At 38.9% G+C, this 20,624-nt stretch overlaps 1 protein-coding gene across 1 annotated transcript in view; it reads right to left on the bottom strand.

Moving 5' to 3' along the window:
* Positions 1-11,077, bottom strand: part of LOC115224129 (dihydropyrimidinase) — a 260,763-nt gene extending 249,686 nt beyond the window's left edge. Inside the window, exon 1 of the mRNA XM_029794941.2 lies at positions 10,873-11,077. Within this exon, the coding sequence (XP_029650801.1) occupies positions 10,873-10,896 (24 nt within the window). The 5' untranslated portion in view covers positions 10,897-11,077. The remainder of the gene's footprint in view (positions 1-10,872) is intronic.
* Between the last annotated feature and the right edge of the window lie 9,547 nt (positions 11,078-20,624).

The raw sequence follows: 20,624 nt of genomic DNA, 5'->3' as shown, positions 1-20,624 counted from the left end.
TCATGCATGCATTTAATAAGACTTCGTTAGAACAATCTTAACTTTTATGGTCATAAGCTGGCAGCATTCAACATCATAGTTAACTTCTCTTAACTGTTACAGTTTGGTCTTAAGTTCTAAATCTCTCAGATTCCTCGATACAAATTCCATGGCTTTCCTCACTAATTAGGAGCCAAGCCTACAGTGCTTCAATTAATGCTTAATAGGATTGAGACTGTACAGAACTTTGATATACAGTCTGTAACTTTATGCATTGGTATATAATAATAATAATGAAATTATTGTATACAGTGCTCAGGTGCACCACAACTTGTCAAAAGTGTGTATAAAGCATATACTCTTACTCTTTACTCTTATTTGTTTCAGTCATTTGACTGCGGCCATGCTGGAGCACCGCCTTTTAGTTGAGCTAATCGACCCCAGGACTTATTCTTTGTAAGCCCAGTACTTATTCTATCTGTCTCTTTTGCCGAACCGCTAAGTGACGGGGACGTAAACATACCAGCATCGGTTGTCAAGCAATGCTAGGGGGACAAACACAGACACACAAACACATGCATATATATATATACATATATACGACAGGCTTCTTTCAGTTTCCGTCTACCAAATCCTCTCACAAGGCTTTGGTCAGCCCAAGGCTATAGTAGAAGACACTTGCCCAAGGGGCCACGCAGTGGGACTGAACCCGGAACCATGTTGTTGGTTAGCAAGCTACTTACCACACAATATTTTTTTTAAATGTCAGATATTTTGGTGGCCCACCCTGTATCTTGTTGATGTTGACAAAGTGATACATATTTATTGACACACACACATATGGTGTATATATTTTATATTACCTGTTTGTGTGTATATATTTGGTGCCATGTCTAATGCAGTCATGTTGGTGTCACATATTAAGAACCCAGTCCACTCTGCTGGGTGGGTGGGTGGTTGGTGTTTGGAAGGGCATCCAACCATAGAAACCATGCCACAACAGACAGTTGGAGCCTGGTGCAGCTCCCTTGGCCTTGCCAGCTCTGTTCAACCCATGCCAGCATGGACAACAGATTCTAAATGATGATTAGGATATACAAGGGTGAGTTAGAAACTAATGCAATTTAACGATCTCAAGATATAACTTTATATTTTGTAATATATATATATATATATATATTTTTATTTAAAAGCTGCTTTTAAATAAAGCATATTCCTCTACCCCTGGTATTTGAGTACTCTTCTTTCCACCTTGTTTCACATTTGTGTTTACTCCGGTATATATATATATATATATACATATATATATATATAGTGAAGTCATGTAGCCTAGTGGTTGGAGTGTTGTATTCCTCATTTCCATTTATTCTCCCCCCACACACACACACAGAGTTGGTGTTATTCACCTGAAATCTCACAATATCATCGGTTTTTTAATGAAACTTTGATCAAGATTTTAATTGAAATAATTATTTTAGTACGGATCAGTCTGAGGTGGTTTGAATAAAAAAAAAAAAAAAAAGAAAAAGGGTTAATCTGCCCCTAAGGTCCCCTTAGAATCCTTTTCTAACAGCTTCAGTCTCTTTGAAAGCCTTAGCTCTCAGGTGGCAAGAAAATACTTCACAGTATGTCCCCTTTTTGCCCTACTTCTCGTCTCACACTTAGCAATCATCATTAGTTCCCAGCACTTAATAACCCCAGACCACATTCTTCAGTTTTTATTACATATTTTTGTTATAACCAAATATAATTGCTATCCCTCTCTCTCTCTCCCCTCCTCCTTTCAAATAACTCCACAGAATACAAAAGCCGAGAGAGAACTCCTCTGGTTATCAAAACTTTATTAAAACCAATTTTCTCCTTTCTATTAGAATTCCAATTCACATCTAGTTTTACAGGAATATAAAATCAACCCCAGTATCTGACTGGTATTACATTTTATTCACCCCCAGAAGGGTGAAAAGAAAAACATTCCATCCCTTCATTTTCACTACCAACTAATTCTGGAAGGGTCATAGGGGTAGAGGCCGCAGACACCTCCTCCTCCTCCATAGGGTCCTCCTATCAGAAGCAATTGTCATTGGATTTTCCAATTAGATTCCCAAGCGTGACCAACTGAGTTTATGGATATTATCGAACCATCTCCTTCTTGGACTATCCTCAAGTCTCCTGGAACTTGGTTCAGCTTGGAGAATTTGCCTTGGACTCTTTCTGCAACATTCTAACAGTATCAGTGCTGTTACCTGTCAATGTGGAGTAGTGGGGTGGTTCCACCTGAAGAGGATCCTATCCAGTACATTACCCCAGAAAACCTTTGGAGGAACCCAATTTTGGACCCTTGTAGAATTGTGATTGTACTCTTCTATTATAATTCACATTAAGGAGGTTTTACAACATAAGCCCCAATAGTTAACTGGTACTTTATTTTATTGACACTATATGGATGAAAGGGAAAGCATTCTATCATAAAGGGTGGAGGCAAGTGGCTTAGTGGTTAGGGTGCTGGACGCATGGTCATAAGATTGTAGTTTCAATCCCGGGACCAGGTGATGTGTTGTGTTCTTGAGCAAAACACTTCATTTCATGTTGCTCCAGTTCACTCAGCTGGCAGAAATGAGCAACCCTGCGAAGGACTGGCATCCCATCCCAGTGCAGAATATATTCGCCATTGAAACCAGGAAAGTGGTCCTTGTCAATTGGCATAAATCAAAAAGGTTTAAAAGAAAAAAGTTTTACAGAAATATAAAATCAACCCCAATATCTGACTGGTACTTCATTGATGTCAGAAGGACGAAGGGCAAAACCCGACTTCAGTAGGATTTAAACTCAGCCTCAAAGGATTGTAGGTAAGAAAATTACTAATGGCATTTTATCCAACACTGCTGATCGGATTCTTCTGCCACTGCACCATTTTCTAACAAACCATTCCACAATATCGTAAAGTTCATTGGAAGAATTGTGGTGGAGGTGACCGTTTTGGATTTGGATTTCTTTCTAGATTGCAATTAGGGCTGCACCTGCAATATTAGAGCTCAGTGAAACTGATATATACATACATACATACATTATATATATATCTCAAAGACAGCTCTGCATGTGTGTGTGACTGAAAGATGCTAGGTTATAAAAACATGTCAAACTAATTGCCGTAAAAATGAGAAAGCTGTACTGGAGAACTTTCTCAAATAGATTTCTAAGGAATGTATGTATGTGTGTGTATATATGTGTGTGTGTGTGTGTGTGTATATATAGTAGAAATATGTTACAAAAAGAAAATATAAAATACACGTGGAAATGTAAGGGTAAAATATGAAATATCAACGAAAATGCATATTGCAAATAAAAAAAGGCTATTTATGACAGGTAACGACAAATATATACATTTAGATTGACTGAGGTAGTAATACGAGTCATAAAAGTCATTATTATGACATGATTATAAGATGATAATAAAGTAAGAGAACAAAACAAACCATGGTTTACACAAAGCTATTCATCGTTTGAAAATCACCATATATATATATATATATATATATGGGTGTGTGTATGTATGCAAATATATATGTATATACACACACACATACACACAAAGATATATATGTACGTATGTACACACAAACATATATATATATTTCTTTATTGCCCACAAGGGGCTAAACACAGAGGGGACAAATAAGGACAGACAAAGGGATTAAGTTGATTACATTGACACCAGTGCGTAACTGGTACTTAATTTATCGTCCCCAAAAGGATGAAAGGCAAAGTCGACCATGGCGGAACAAACATATATATATACACACACACACAAGCACATATATATACACACACACACACACACATACACATGAATATATACATACATACACAGGGTGTTCATAAATTATCTTGACAACTTCCAGTTTATTGTATCCTATCATCCAGATGTGTTGCCTGCAACCAACAGGGCCCACGATGAAGTATTCTGATGTTTCTCATAAAACTATTTGTTTGCCTATCATCATCATCATCATCATTTAACATCTGCTTTCCATGCTGGCATGGGTTACATGATTTGACCAGAACTGGAAAACTGGCACATAAAAGCACCCACTACACTCTCAGAGTGGTTGGCGTTAGGAAGGGCATCCAGCTGTAGAAACTCTGCCAGATCAAGATTGGAGCCTGGTGCAGCCATGTGGTTCGCCAGCCCTCAGTGTAACCGTCCAACCCATGCTAGCATGGAAAGCGGACGTTAAACGATGAACCATGAACTTATTCTATCATTTCTTTTTGTTAAACCTCCAAGATACAAAGGACATAAACAAACTAACAATGGTTGTCGAACAGTGGGTGGGAAACCAACACAGACATTCACACACACACACACCGAGTTTCCACAGTTTGTGTCTATCAAATTCGCTCGCAAAGCCTTGGTAGAAAACACTTGTCCAACGTGCTACAGAGTGGTGGGATTGAACCCAAAAACCCTGTGGTTGCAAAGTGAGCTTCTTAACCACACCGCCATGCCTGTGCATGTATTATAAAAAGCTCTTGAAATATTCTATTCAAGTACAAAAGTAGGATGATACAAGCCACTCGACAATACAGTTTTCTGTCTATCTGAAATGTTTTAGATCAAAATTTAAACTTGTTATAACTAAAATAATAAGTGTATTATTTTTGCAATCCAATTCTGTAGCCCAAGTGGCTTTTTAAATGTTTCAATGACATTGCTTCAAGCAAATTTCAGTTCTTTTGTTAAAATATTCCAAATGGTGTACACCGCTTTTGTTTCAAACAATTTCTAAAACAATGAAGAACTTAATAAAATACCTTTAGGCATTTGGTGAATTGGCAGTGTTAGTAAACATCAGTGAGGATGTTTTGCTCTATCTCTGCACACAAAGCACAAATTCCGCCAAGGGCCATTTCCTTTCTCAGGCAGTGAACAAGCAGGGTTGTCAGTGTATTGGACAAAATATTTGGCAGCATGTCTTCCTGATTTTTGTTCCCAGTTTAAATCTAATCCAAGGTCAGCTTTGCCTTTCATCCTAAGTACCAGTCATAGACTGGGGCTGATGTAACCACCTTGCCCCTCCCCTCAAAACTGCTGGCCTCGTGCCAAAATTACAATGAATTATTTAAGCTGATGATGTTTGGAATGGGATTTAATGGTGAAATATTGATGTAAGGTTTTAATATGTAATTTAGATCACCTCAAAACAGAAAATATCAGAGAAACAGGGGCAGTCTCATGGGGGTTGGCATCAAAAGGGCGAAGGAAATCAAAATAATGAAAGATGATATGTAATAAATTTATAATAATAATAATAATGAAATTATTGTATACGGTGCTCAGGTGCACCACAACTTGTCAAAAGTGCGTATAAAGTATATGCAGTAATGTACAAATGTCTGGAAAGTGTGAATGAGAGAGAGAGAAAATGCATGGATTTGTTTTTTTTTAAAGTCTGGTATTTATTCTGTGGATTTTTTTTGCCAATCCACAGTAATGGGGACATAAACAAACCAACACGTGTTGTCAAGTAGTGACAGAAAGGGACAAGCACAAAGACATGTATATATATGTGCAGGAAACCTAAAGCTAAATGATTTTGTCCAGTGAATGCCAGCAGTTGTGGGCAAGTGCGAGCAGTTGTGAGTGAGTACAAGAGGTTGTGAGTGAGTGCAGGTGGTTGTGAGTGAGTGCAGGTGATTGTGAGCGAGTACGAGCAGTTGTGAACGAGTGTGGGCTGTTGTGAGTGAGTGTGGGCTGTTGTGAGTGAGTGTGAGCAGTTGAGTACGAGATGTTGTGAGCAGTTGTGAGCAAGTGTGAGCGGTTGTGAGCGAGTGCGGGCTGTTGTGAGCGAGTACAAGCAGTTGTGAGTAAATGTGGGTTGTTGTGAGTGATTGTGCATGAAAGTATAATGTGAGGGAGATTTGTTTGTTATTTCTAGCAGATTGAGTGGCCATGTGGAAGCCACAGTGGATGGCTAAAGTGACACAGTTGTAATGATGGCAGTTTGAAGCTCCTGCAAGGATCCGCTTCACAAAATGGGTTCATGAGAAAAAATAGAAAGACATCATCATCACCATCTTCATCATCATCGTTATCATCATCGTTATCATCATCGTATCATCATCGTTATCATCATCGTTATCATGTAACTGTGATCTGGATGGAAGTGAAACGAGGATATAAAAACAACAGAACCTATTCATGTCAAGTGTGTTGCTGTTGTTTGTAATACGGCACTGGTAGACTCTCATGGCTTTCGACTAACCTGAAGAACTTGAAAAGGTCAGCGTTCACAGACATTTCTCTCTTTTCACTGTGTGAACGAGAGAGAGAGAGAGAGAGAGAGATGCATGTTGGATGTTGTTTGAAGCTTAAATAACATGAAATTGCTGTTATAACTTGCATCAGTGCAATTTATAACCGAGCCATAATAAGTTATGTTTGTGAAAAGTAGGTTTGCAACAGGGGAAATGATTTCATCCACACACACACACCCACGAGATATAAAAATTTACATAGAAAGAAAGAAAAAGTGAAAAACAGACAGAGACAGACAAGTTAGACATACTTAGGCAAGCTAGAAAAATAGACAGATAGGCAAGCTAGACAGATAGGCAAGCTAGACAGACAGATAGACAAGCTAGACTGACAGATAGACAAGCTAGACTGACAGATAGACAAGCTAGACTGACAGATAGACAAGCTAGACAGACAGAGAATATGGTCAAGCCAGACAGGGCTATAGATAATAAGATAGATAGAGAAAGAGATAGCGATAGACAGAGAGACTAACAAAGATATAGACAGACAGATCAAAAGATAGATACAGACACAGATAGACCATCAGACAGGCAGAGGCAGACCAACACTGAGACAGACTAGCAAACAGGAAGATAATAGTCATTCGGATTTGCTTTATAGTCCTTGTAAATAAAATCTCTACCGGAGATTTAGCTGCTATTCCTAGCAAACTGGGTGAGTGCCCCACTCCACGTGTACTGGCAATTTTTAATTAGTTGCAGGTGGAGTAGAAGGGACAGCACCCATGTCTTTGTAGGTTTCCCCCTATGATGGTGAAACTGGAGTAGAAGTGGTAAGATTATGAGAGGAAGATAGTTTTGAAATGCAGTGATTGGGGACTTTTAAAGGAGGGGCCATTGTTGGTCGTGGTTGAACGGGCAGAGAGACTATAGAGCTGGTCATGCGTGTCAGTCGTTGCAGTGAGAGGGAGAGAGAATGATGCAGCCCCAACGGTCAGGGTGAATAGCAGAAACACTATTATACCTAATATTTTGAATTGTATGGACGACACACAAGGTCAGTACCCTGAGAAGACCTTGATCAAAGACACTCCAAACCGTGCCCATCCCATCTTTTGTTCAGTGTATGCAGAACTGCATCATCTATTGTACTTTTCTTTTATTTATCTATCTTTTGCTCGTTCCATTCATTGGACTGTGGCCATGCTGGAGCACTGCCTTGAAGGATTTTAGTCAAACAAATCAACCCCAGTATTTATTTAAAGGCTGGCACATGTTCTATTGGTTTCTTTTGTCTAACTACTAAGTTATGTGGATGTAAACAGACCAACACTGGTTGTCAAGCATTGTTGGAGAGACAAATACACACACAGATAGAGACAGACAGACAGATAGTTGATGGGCTTCCACATAGTTTCCACCAACCATATTCACTCACAAGGAATTGGTTAGCCAAGGGCTACAGAAGAAGATCCTTGCCCAAAGTGCCACGCACAGCACTCCAACCGTGCCCATCTCTTTTTGGTTTTTCAGTGAATGCAGAACTACATAATCTATTGAATTATTCTATTTTTAAAATTTTGTGTTTAAGACTGTTGGGACACATGAGGAAGATTTGCTTGCTATTTCTAGTACTGTGAGGTTGAACATTTGCAATGGGGTGAGATGAAAAGCTTCAATCAAGAGAATTTATTCATGTAATTAGGAGAGAAAAACTTCCACAGGAGAAGGGTGTTGAAACTCTTAAAACAAGGGAGGTAACTACAATAAACTCAGATGATGGAATTTTGGGGGTCAATACACAGCAGTTGATAGTGAAAGCATAAATGTTCCCCTGTTGAACTGTTACAAGTGAGCTTCCTATGGAGTCTAGTAATTGGACAGAGTAGACATAGTGTCTGGTCTTGAAAGAAAGACCGCGTAATTTGATAACTGCCGGTCAAAGTAGAAAAAGAAAAGATTGAAGAATATCAGTAAATTCGTTTTCTGTTCTAAGTCGAAGACAATCTCATATGGAGCGCTTGTGTTGTCTTAATACTATTAAAGATAAGATTAGGCATCTATCTTCAAGTCGGATGATTAAGCTGACCTAGGAGCAAAGATGTTCCAGCTGTAACCATCGCAGACTTTTTCTTTTCATTTATTTCACAGCCAGAAATATATTTTTGAATGTGTCCTTTCATTTTTCTTTTTAAGATAATAAAGTGTTATTGGAAAAGATTTGGCTACTATTTCTAACAGGTCGAACTTCGAAAAGGCGGGCTACATACATATACACACACACACACATATATATATGTATTGAGGTCAATTTAACTACAAACAAGTTCTCAGACTTGGCCCATGTGTCGAGACCATTCAGTGACAAAAAAGGAAAAAAAAAATGGTTACGTCACAAAACCTTAAGCCACTGCAAATCTTCGTTTGAACCTGTCAGTACACACACATGTATTATATATACACGCTGCCTATTGAAGGAGGTAATTTCAAATGTTATAAACACACACGAGATTGATATCCGAGCACTAGACAGTTTTTTCAAACCGACTTCATAGCTTATATATATTTTCCCAGCAACATTCTACATACACGTTACATACATATATCTCACACATACCCGGTTTCTCTTTGTCCCTCACACACACTCCTTAGACATACAGACAGACAGATAGATATATACATTCAATCTAAATATCTATATATGGAATTCTTTCATATCTCTATATATAATATATATATATATATACATATATGGTACGACTTGAGAACAGTGGTCCCGGTGCGCGCACTCGCGCATCCGCGCTAGCTAGTCGTGACTAGTCGATCCTTACTTTGTGTAAAAAAATTCTTTATTTTGTGTTTTATTTATTTTGCTAGGTAGTCGTTGTAGGATCGACTAGTCACGACTAGCTAGCGCGGATGCGCGATTACACGAGTGCGCGCACCGGGGCCACTGTTCTCAAGTAGTACCTATATATATATATATATATATATTACATATAGAGAGAGAGAGTTTTAATTTGTGTGCCATATTATATATATATACACTCACACACAATTCTGTCTTTTCCATTCACACCCCCAGACATGTGCGCGCGGAATTGCTGGCCCAATTTATTGGAAAGCCGGGGGGGGGGGACAAAGGCCAAATAACAAACTTGGTGATCTAAAGGGTAAGGAAAGGGGAAAAAAGGGTGGAGTTGGGGAAAGGCTTCAAAACAATGAAAGTCTGCGAGTTTGATTTGGTGTGGTTGGTTTTTTGAAGGTGAGAAACGTCAAAAAAGGAAAAGAAAAAAACCCCCAAAAACCCTGGCAGCCGGGGCCAGAGTGGGGGTAGGGTATAAAGGATGTGAGGGGGGGGGGACTGGGGAAGATACTTGAGGCCCCAGGATGTTGTTGTAGTTAATGGAGTTAGATGCGGTGGGACGGAAGGGGTGGGGGTTCGGTCGGTTCATCTTAATAACGACTGTCTGTGAATAAACAGTCTGGCGAGAGTGAGAGAGAGTAAGGCTGTCTTTGCCGCCATCACTAGACAAGTGTTTGTCATTCGCACACACACACACATGAATAATACACACCCACACATATATATATATATACACACACACACGTCTCGCGCACATAATGTATAAATAAGAAAATGCAACACACACACACACACGTATATATATATATGTGCGCATACATCTACACATTTGGGGTGTACTGTACACACATGACTCGTATAATTGCGTTATGTCCATGAATAAGTTTTGCCTTGCTAGCTTCAATGCAGAAACTAAGAAGAAGAAATGCTAAAAGGTAGCCGTAGCTGTGTGTAGGGGGTATTAAAAAGGGTAACGTTACCATAGATATAATATATATATATATATATATATATAGAGAGAGAGAGAGAGAGAGAGAGAGAGAAGTGATGTAACAAATATATCAATTAAATCAATAATATATCAAAGTTAGTGCAAACATCTGGCGAAGAACTCAATACGTTGCATAGAGTGTATAGCTAGATATTAAATCAAAGTTGAGAGAGAGAGAAATGGTTTGGTTATGAACATGAAGTGTGAAAATTAATTACATCGAGAGCTAATGATAATTATTCAGGTGTTAATTAACAGCATTAAGAAGGTATTTGAAAAATATAAGAGACATAACGACCAAGAAATGATTAAGTGTTCGCCACAGTGAAGATTGTCAAGCTACAGGTAAAAAAAAGACAGACTTGGCTGTTCGTCAGGTGAAGGGAAATATTCTGAAAGATACAAATTATACCCCTAAATAGACTGATTGGCTTTTTTTTTTATAGATTTCCCTCCGAAAATAAGCCTAACAACCGAAGGGGAACATCCGAGGGCAAACTGTTCTCTACAAAGTGGGAACAATTACGCGCACCAGCAATTAGATAATTCTAGCACTTTATACATACACATATATATATATATATGTATATATTTATATAACGTGTGTGCATGTGTGTTTATATGAATATATATATAAGAATTGCTTGTGTTTCGTGTGTCCATGCTTGTTCTTTTGGGTGTATCGAAGTGTGAAGAATGAGAGAAAGCTGTAAAAAGAAAAAATGTCAATTATCGGTCGAATACTGTTATAATAAAATGAAGCGGTTTCTTTACTCACCCCTTTTTTGAATTCCATGGTCATAAGTATGAGATATCGGTCCTTAAATACAGAGAGAGTAGAATAGACAAAAGCAGCAAAACGGCAGCGATTCTAGACGGAGACTAATCAATATGTCTGATTAGAAGTTAGATTCTTCCCGAAGCAAAAACACAACACAAGTGACGAGACAGACAAACGGCGGAGAATGAAAGAGAGAGGGAAAAAAACGAGAAGAGACCAGACAGATAAATATATATCAGCGAAGGGAAGAGGAAATTCCACCTGCCCAGCAAGTATAACAAACAGTAGGAGCTTTGCAGCCTTGTTCAGAGAGCAGCAGTAGGTTTGCAGTGGAGACAGAGGGCAGTCGATTTTTTGAAGTAGACTCGAAGAGCAGTAGGGACACCACCCTCTCTTTGCTCTTTGTGGCTCTCTCTCTGTGAACGATGTCAGGGCAGTCGAAAACGAAACCAGGTATTCGTTAGTATCGGGGTACGGGTGTTAGCGGGTATCTTGTTGCTGAAAGTAAGGTATCTCTGTTATTAATCTATTTGAATCTTAGGTTTCATAATAATTGCTACTTACAGTAGTAATAACGCTTTAGGGAACCCTCACGAAGGACCCATTGTGCATTGTTTAAAGGGAAGTAGATTGCATTGTAGCCTTTGTGTGGTTATTTACGATGTTGCATCCCAGGGCTATATACTCTCATGGTGATAGTGGTATGTGTTAGCACTCGGTGGTATTGTTATTATGGCCTAGTGGTATGTATTGCCATGGTAACGTTTATACTATTGCAGTTTAGTGGCACATATTGTGTGGTGTGTGGCGTATATTTTATGTGGTTTGTGGTCCACTAGTATAACCTGCTGTGGAGACCTGTATGTTTATGTTCTTGTGATCACATCATCGTCGTCGTCGTCGTCATATCACTTTTCTATAGTAGAAAACACTTGCCCAAGGTACCATGGTGTGGAACTGAACCCAGAACTACGCGGTTGAGAAGTAAACTTCTTACCACACAGCCACAATTATTTTGAACTAATCATGCATTATACAGTTCTATATTTAACAAATGAGGAATTATGTACATTATTTACATTTGACGGATATTTGTCCTCATCTCGTTTGTTCTTAACACAATGTTTCTGCTGATATACCCTCCAGCCTTCATCAGGTGTCTTGGGGAAATTTTGAACCTGGGTTCTCATTCCTAAGGTATTTTTCGATGTCATTGTTGTTATTATTATTATTATTATTGAGTGAGAGAGCAGTGCATGCCATCAAAGTGACACTGGGGTAAAATATACAAAGCCCAGTATACCCATCATGACTACCCGTCTGATAAGGGCACACCGGGCACATGCATCACAACCATATGTGCGTGACATGGTGATCTCATATCAAGATAAACAGATGGGGCCCAGTTAGAATTTTTTCTTCTGGTTGAGTAACCCATCCCACTCAAAAGGTCCCTGAATAAGAGTTGTTTAAGGATGTTGAATGAAACACCCATCTTTCCAGAGGTGAATTATTCAAACCCCTAAGAATCCCTCTCAACACATGACTATGATGCTCCCCCACTACTTCTGCTTGGGATCAGAGATGCACATATTGTCGGTCACTAAGGGACATGCTCAACTGGTTAAGGTCAAACAACTGACAAGCAAATCTGTGGTATTGAGCAGAATATTTGCTGTAGTCCATCTTTTATACCAAGACAAAACAATGTACATGATAACACTTCCAATCAGTTAAGATCAGAAGCCATGAGAGCCACTGCCTGGTACTGCACCAGGGCATATTATTATTATTATTATTATTATTATTATTAATATTATTCAGGTCACTGCCTGGAATCGAACTTGGAATCTTGGGGTTAGTAGCCTGTGCTCTTAACCACTATGCCATATGCCCATAGTGGTTAAGAGCGTGGACTACTAACACCAAGATTCCAAGTTCGATTCCAGACAGTGACCTGAATAATAATAATAATAATAACAACATCGAAAAATAGCTTAGGAATGCGAACCCAGGTTCAAAATTTCCCAAAGGCACCTGATGAAGGCTGGAGGGTACATCAGCTGAAACGTTGTGTTAACAACAAACAAGATGAGGACAAATATCCGTCAAATGTAAATAATGTAATCATGCATTGTCTCACAGTTTTAAGATTTCAATGATGTGATTGTTTACTTTTAAAATGACATTGTAGGGTAGGTGTGATAAGCTGGATCTGACTGGTTTGAACATAAAGCTGGTTGAATATTTGGCCCTCGATATGGTTGGTTTAAATGCCAAAGGGTTAACAACACTAGAACGATGAAAAGCAAAGTTGAAAAACTGGTCTCCATGGAATTCAGTTTTGTCTTTGATTTTTCTGGGATTGGTGAAATAAAGCACAAAGGTTGACGCTACCTCTCCTACAAATTCGAGGCCTTTTGCCAATGTAAGAACCAAATTCCTCCTTTGGCACTTGTCTGGTTATGTTGCTATTTTCATTCTTACTTTCTTATCAATGACATTTCTGTAGCAAATTCTATTTTCATTTTGGTTCAGGAATTTTCAGACATTACAAAATAAATGAATAAATAAATAAATAAATAATTGATTTTGTTTTAGGCACAAGGCCTGAAATTTTGGGGGAGGAAACTAGTTGATTAGACCAACCCCTAATGCTCAACTGGTACTTATTTCAATATTCTGTGAAAAGATGAAAGGTGAAGATGATGTTGGTGTCATTTGAACCTTGAATGTGAAAAGACGGAAGAAATACCACCCAACATTTTGTCCAACATGCTAACAGTTTTGTCACCTGAAATAAATAAATAAATAATTCTTTCTAGTTTTTGGCACATGGTCAGTAATTCTGAGGGGATGGGCAAGTTGAATACATCGACCCCAATACACAACTGGTACTTATTTCATTGACCCTGAGTGCACAGGAGTGGAGCAATGTGAGACGAAGTGTTTTACTAAAGAACAATGCACTGCTCGGTTCGGTACTTGAAAGCATGATCTTATGACTGCAAGCCCAACACCCTAACCACCAGGCCACGTGCCTTCACACTTCTATTTATTATTCAACTTAAATTGGTTGTGTAACCTGGGACTGGGGTTCAAGAATTACATTATTGTTTAGTCAAGGACTCTGTACTGAAACATCTGCTTATTTAGGTATATGTAAGCTATTCCTCTTCATCGTGGGTTCAATTCCTACCAAAGCCAACACCCAGATAATTATATTTATTCCCCGACCTAAACAGGTTATGTAACCTGTGGCCAGGTAAAAGAAATTGACAGATGTTATAATACAATGAACTTATTGTATATACCACTCAGGTAGACTATAATTCGTTAGAAAAAGTTGCCAAGAGTGCACGAACAGGATGTAGACTGATGCACAGGAAATGAACGGTAAATGAGTCTTAGAAAAAAAAAAACAGGGAAGAAGAAGAAACGAGGGGAGGGGAAATCAGGTGTGGTGTTGACGAATTTCAGGAAGCATGGAAGTCTTGAAAGATGTAGGGTCTTCACAGCTAACAACTGATGCATGGAAGTAGTTTATTTCATGCTTGAGCAACTCTGAGAGTAAAAAACAAAAAAAATGTTTCTGAAAGTCATGAGGGTTAAATATACGAACATCAAAAAATGGTGCCCAAGGTTGTTGTTGGGAATCTTGTGGATGTCTGCCAAGTCAGTTGCCAGACATCTGAGCTTTGATGTGTTCCTGCCCAGGGAAGCAAGACGTTCAGAGTATGGTAGACGCCTGATGGGGGGTGGTCATCTGGTTGCACTTTTCTGAACAGTTTCCCAAAGATTGATCTGTTGACCATGATAGATGTTCTAGACTGGTGATGTAAACCCTAAATGTGGACACACCATGGCCATATACAGATTTATTTATCCAATTAACCCTTTCGTTACTGTATTTATTCTGAGATGTTGTGTTTCTTTCAATTAATTTTAAATATAATGAAGAATTTAGTAAAATAACTTAGTTATCATTAAGCTAGTGTTAGGAACATAAATTGTGATTAAGGTTTGGTGGAAGATTTTAATTAAAAACTTATGAAAACAAGACATTTGTACCACAGAGCCAGAGCCGGTTTCAGCCAGGTTGGTAATGAAAGGGTTAAGGACAGTGGATTGGCGAAATCATTAAAGTGTTGGAAAAAAGGGTTTTGCAGCATTTTTTCTGGTTCATGACTTCAAATCCTACTGAAGTTCACTTTGCCTTTTATCTCCCCAGGATTGATAAAATAAAGTCTCTATCCAGTAATGGGTCAATGTAATCAATTAATGCCCCTCCCCTCAAAAATCGATGGCCTGATGTCTTTAAAATAGAAACAATTATTTATCTAAATTTTATATTTCTTATCATTGGACTGCAGTCATGCTGGAGCACCACCAAGATGGGTTTAGATGAATAAAGTGACCCCTGGTATTTATTTTTAACTCTGGAACTTATAGTGGTCTCTTCTGCTGAACTGGTAAGTTATGGGGACATAAATGAACCAACACCAGTTGTCAGGCTTCTACACAGTTTCTGCCTACCAAATTCACTTAACTCACAAGACATTGGTTGACCCAGGGCTATAGTAGAAGACCCTTGCGCAAGGTGCCACATAGTGGGACTGAACTCCAAACCATGTGGTTGCAAAGTGAGATTCTTAACCACACAGCCAAGCAATGCTTCCAGGACCTACACTTACCAAGCAGCCATCCACATTGAATTCTTACTGGGTTCCTTGTTGCTCAACTTTGGTGATTGAATGAAAACAGGTGCTTTCAATGTGGTTGATTTACATGCAATCTATACTTCTTTGCTGTAGGTTCAATTCTTACCAGAGTCAACATATATTCTGAGTTCAAACTCTGAAGTCGACTTTGCCTTTCATCCTTTTGGGGGTCAAGCTGTGTGACCTAAGACCAGGTAAAAGAAATTTGTATATATACTAGCAGTATCAAACCCGTTGCTCGGGTTTGTTTCGACCCTTTAGAATAAGAATTTTTGAAAAGTAAAAGTTTTGTATTATGTAGCTTGTTATTCTCTTTAAGTGAACGTTTTTCTGGTTGAAATACACCGAAAAATGGCAACACAGTAGTAAAAAAATCGTACAAAATAGGGATTTTCGTAGAAAAAAAAGCACCTTTTTGATGTAAATAATTTTTGGTGTTAACATGGTCCGATTTGAATTTTTTCTTCTACGGAAGGAAGAGCAAGCCTTCTTCTATCATTCTCTCAATTTTGGTCAACTTGTGCTGCAGGGTTTCGGAGGAGGTAGTGTTAGTAGAAGGCTACCAAACCTGCCACACACAGACAACTTCAGCTTTGTATAGAGAGAGATTTATGTGTAGCCTGTCTCTCTTTGCTGTAGGTTCAGTTTTGGCGCCAGAGTCAACAGCCAAATAACCATATTTATTACTCAGCCTAAACCACCAAATGATCAGTCACCAGGTAAAAGAAATTCTCATTATTCTTTATTCAAATATTATTTACCTAAACATCTACTTATTTAGCTATTAGTAACCTATTCTAGTCAATCTAGCACTTTATCAGTTTTACCTGCTGAACATAAATAATAATTTCAAACAAACAACCAAAGTAATGTTTTCTGCTCCAATACACACCACACATTAAAACAGGGATGGGATCGATGGTCTGTTTCTTCAAGTAGAACTGGCCTTTTTTTTCTTTTTTGTCATTGGTGACCACTCAACCGTGAAGTTGAAGTGAAACCTGTTTTGTTAGTGAAACTGGAGCAAGAAGCTTCATAAGCTTTGCATCTGATCAGGAATTTCTAATTACTAACTGCTTGAATCTTCTCAGTTGATTAGTTTTTCTAATCACTGTATTATGCATGTATGGTGCTGATGATGCCTGCCCTTAACGAGGTATATTCTCTTCAGCTAATATTGTTGGCTCAAAAGCCATTCCTTATCCACTCCTCCTCAAAAGATGTATGTGATCTTATGGTTGTGTTAGCGGATTTTGTTGTTGTTGTTATCTGAAGGTGGCTGATGCCAGCGCCGCCTAGACTGGCTTCTGTGCCGGTGGCACGTAAAATGCACCAATCCGATTGTGGCCGTTGCCAGCCTCGCCTGGCACCTGTGCCAGTGGCATGTAAAAAGCACCCACTACACTCACGGAGTGGTTGGCGTTAGGAAGGGCATCCAGCTGTAGAAACATTGCCAGATCAGACTGGAGCCTGGTGCAGCCTTCTGGCTTCCCAGACCCCAGTGGAACCATCCAACCCATGCTAGCATGGAGAACAAGCATTAAACGATGATGATGATGATGATGATTTAAATGACCAGATTCACTCAAATGGGTGAGGTCATTTGAATATCTTTGAAGTATGGAAAGCTTTAAGAGTTGTCTTCATGATGAAACCAAAGTTAGAGAGTTTCTAAGATTACAAATGCTTTTCGATAAACATTCTCATCGTTTCTGTGACGAACCTGATGTTAGTTTGAAAACTAATATAACTTTGTAGAAATCTTGTATTTTGAACACACTTTTCTATGGGGCTGAAGCATGGACTCCCTAAGACAGACATGTAAAGAAACTTGAAACTCTTCATAGGCATTCTTTGTGCAATATCTGCGACATAAAATGGCAAGATAAGATATTAGATGTCAAAATTTTTAGAAAAATGTGATATCCCCAGTATTGAAAGCCTGCTGTTGAGAATTCAGTGCAAATGGGCAGGAGATGTCGCTCAAATGCAACACGATCGCATTCTGAAAATTCTTTTGAAAGGCCAATAAGTAGAGGGATTCAGCAGTAAAGGAAGACCCCTGCTAAGGTATAAGGCCAAGTTGGAGCAATCGCTAAACTCTTTACTGCTTGATTTAAACAGCTTGGGGAAGGTTGTTGCTTAGATTGATCTGAGTGGTGTAAAATGTGTCATGATGCATTGAAACAATTTGAGATGAAGAAACAGGACAACAAAGAGCTTTGTTCTGGAATCAACAGACACATTTTTGTCCAATTGCAGGTAAAATCAAAATCACCTTTGTGACTTCATAGCAAAATCCATACCTGATCTTGAATTTCATTCATTCATCCATTACAAATAAGATGCAGTATCTTTTTTTTTAATCCTTTTCTTCAAATACTCAGATGGTGAAATCGATGGAAGTGACCATTATTATTATTATTATTATCATCATCATTATTATTAAGGTGGTGAGCTGGCTGAATTGTTAGAACACCGGGTGAAATGCTTAGTGGTATTTTGCCTATTGCTACATTCTGAGTTCAAATTCCAACAAGGTTGACTTTGCCTTTCATCCTTTCGAGGTCAATGAGTACCAGTTGAATACTGGGGTCAGTGTAATTGACTATTCCCCTTCTCCTAATTTCAGGCCTTGTGCCTTTAGTAAAAAGGATTATTGTTATTATTATTAGTATTCTGAAGTTCTGAGTTCAAATGCTGCTGAGGTTGGCTTTCATCCTTTTGGGGTTGATAAAATAAGCATTATTTGTACTCTAGGATCGATGTAACTATCCCCTCCCCTAAAGTCTTAGACCTTGAGTCAATAATAGCAAGGATTATTATTACTACTACTACTATTAATATACTGAGGCAAGTTGCCAGTAAACCCAAACCCAGTTTTGCCGCCTTCATTTCATTACCTCCTCCTCCTTCTTCCCCCAGTTATCTAAGGCTCCATGAGAGCGTGAATAATAATCTTTATGATTGAAAGCTAAGCAGAAGAAGAAGAAAGCCTTACAATGTCTAACAAACAGCTTGGTAGTTTTGTTGTTTAGTCAGCCCTGATCAAACAGTCAGTGTATTACCTACCTACTCACCTCTCTCTCCCCTTACCTACCAACTGGTTTCTTCTGTATTGATTATGGCTGCCTTCAACACAAAAGTGTTACAAGAATGTGTGGTGCCTGGGGTAACCCTTGAGTCTGGTGCCCTACCTCCAGCTGCCAACCCTATACAGCAGACCCGCCCAACTCCACAGAAGGCCCAAATGTGCCCACCTCCCTAAGCTATGGTTAGTGGTATTTCATCTGTCTTTACATTCTGAGTTCAAATTCCACTGAGGTTGACTTTGCCTTTCATCCTTTCGGGGTCGATAAATAAAGTACCAGTTGTGTACTGCGGTGGATCAAATCGACTGGCTCCCATTCCCCAAAATTTCAGGCCTTGTGCCTAGAGTAGAAAAGAACTGGTTGGCATTAGGAAGGGCATCCAGCTGTAGAAACACTGCCAGATCAGACTGGGCCTGGTGCAGCCCCTGGCTTCCCAGACCCCAGTCGAACCGTCCAACCCGTGCTAGTACGGAAAGTGGACGTTAAACGATGATGATGATATCTTTATATATAAAAGTCAAGTTGTGTGTCTGTCTCCTACGATTTAGATTCCTAACTACTCCCACATTTTGCGGTGCAGTGTAACCAAAAGCGGGTATCTTATAGTTGTGATTCATATCGAGCCCTTCTGGGTATTAGTGCGCGTCTACGATGAGTCTACGATTTTAAAAATAATTTACCATCATGTTTTTCCATTTTAATGCATTTTTTTCGCTATTATATAAGGGAAATAACTCTAAAAATGTCTATGATGAGTCAACGATTTAAAAAAAAATTTACCATAATTTTTTTTCCATTTTTTTGCTATAACTCTAAAAATGCTTATATAGTTATTTCCCTTACAAACCCGAGCAACGCCGGGCGATACTGCTAGTATATATATATATAGAGAGATGTGTGTATGCCTAAGTATGTCAGTGTAGCCTTTTATACCAAAACATTTAACAAGTAATGAAATACCAGGTCTGCTAAAGCCTTAAAAGGTGTTGCCCCAGTATGGCCATGCACCAATGACTGCAAGGAGTAAAAGAATACAAGACTGCAAAGCTGTTGTTAGTTTGGCATTTGATGACAGCTGAATGGTACCAAGTTAGTGATACCAAGTTTACATGTACTTCTCTATAATAGCAGATAATTAGTGGGTTTGGTAATTTGGATTAATTGTCTGTGAAAGCAGAAGTGTGGCTGTGCCTTTGAGAAGCTTGCTTCCTAACCACGTGGTTTCAGGTTCAAGCCTACGGTACAGCAGCTTGAGCAAGGGCAAATGATTTCTTCTACAGCCGTGGGCTGACCGAAACTTTGTGAGTGGATTTGGTAGATGGAAACTGAATAGAACCTGTCTTGCATGTGTGTGTGTGTGTGTGTGTGTCTGTGTACACACATACACAAACACATATACATCTTCTTCGTCACTCCGTCGGTTACGACAATGAGGGTTCCTGTTGATCCAATCAATGGAACAGCCTGCACATGAATATCTTTATATATAAAAGTCAAGTTCTGTGTCTGTCTCCTATGATTTAGATTCCTAACTACTCCCACATTTTGCGGTGCAGTTTAACCAAAACTGGGTATCTTATAGTCGTGATTCATATCGAGCCCTTCTGGGTATTAGCGCGCGTCTAGGATGAGTCTACGATTTAAAAAAAAATTTACCATCATTTTTTCCCATTTTTAATGCATTTTTTTTGCTATTATATAAGGGAAGTAACTCTCTAAAAATGTATTATTAAATCTCAGAACGTAAAAAGCTACAGTAACCCCCCCCCCTTTGTGGTTAGCCATATTGAGATGGCTATTATACTTTACATCTCTAAAGATGCTTATATAGTTATTTCCCTTACAAACCCGAGCAACGCCGGGCGATACTGCTAGTAGTAAATATTTCCAGTAGATCAACAATGGAATAACATGCAATATGAGAACTGACTGGCCA

The sequence above is a fragment of the Octopus sinensis genome, linkage group LG24 (genome assembly GCF_006345805.1).
Source record: "Octopus sinensis linkage group LG24, ASM634580v1, whole genome shotgun sequence".
In the NCBI taxonomy this organism is placed as follows: Eukaryota; Metazoa; Mollusca; class Cephalopoda; order Octopoda; family Octopodidae; genus Octopus; species Octopus sinensis.
This window is presented reverse-complemented; position numbering and strand designations above follow the sequence as displayed.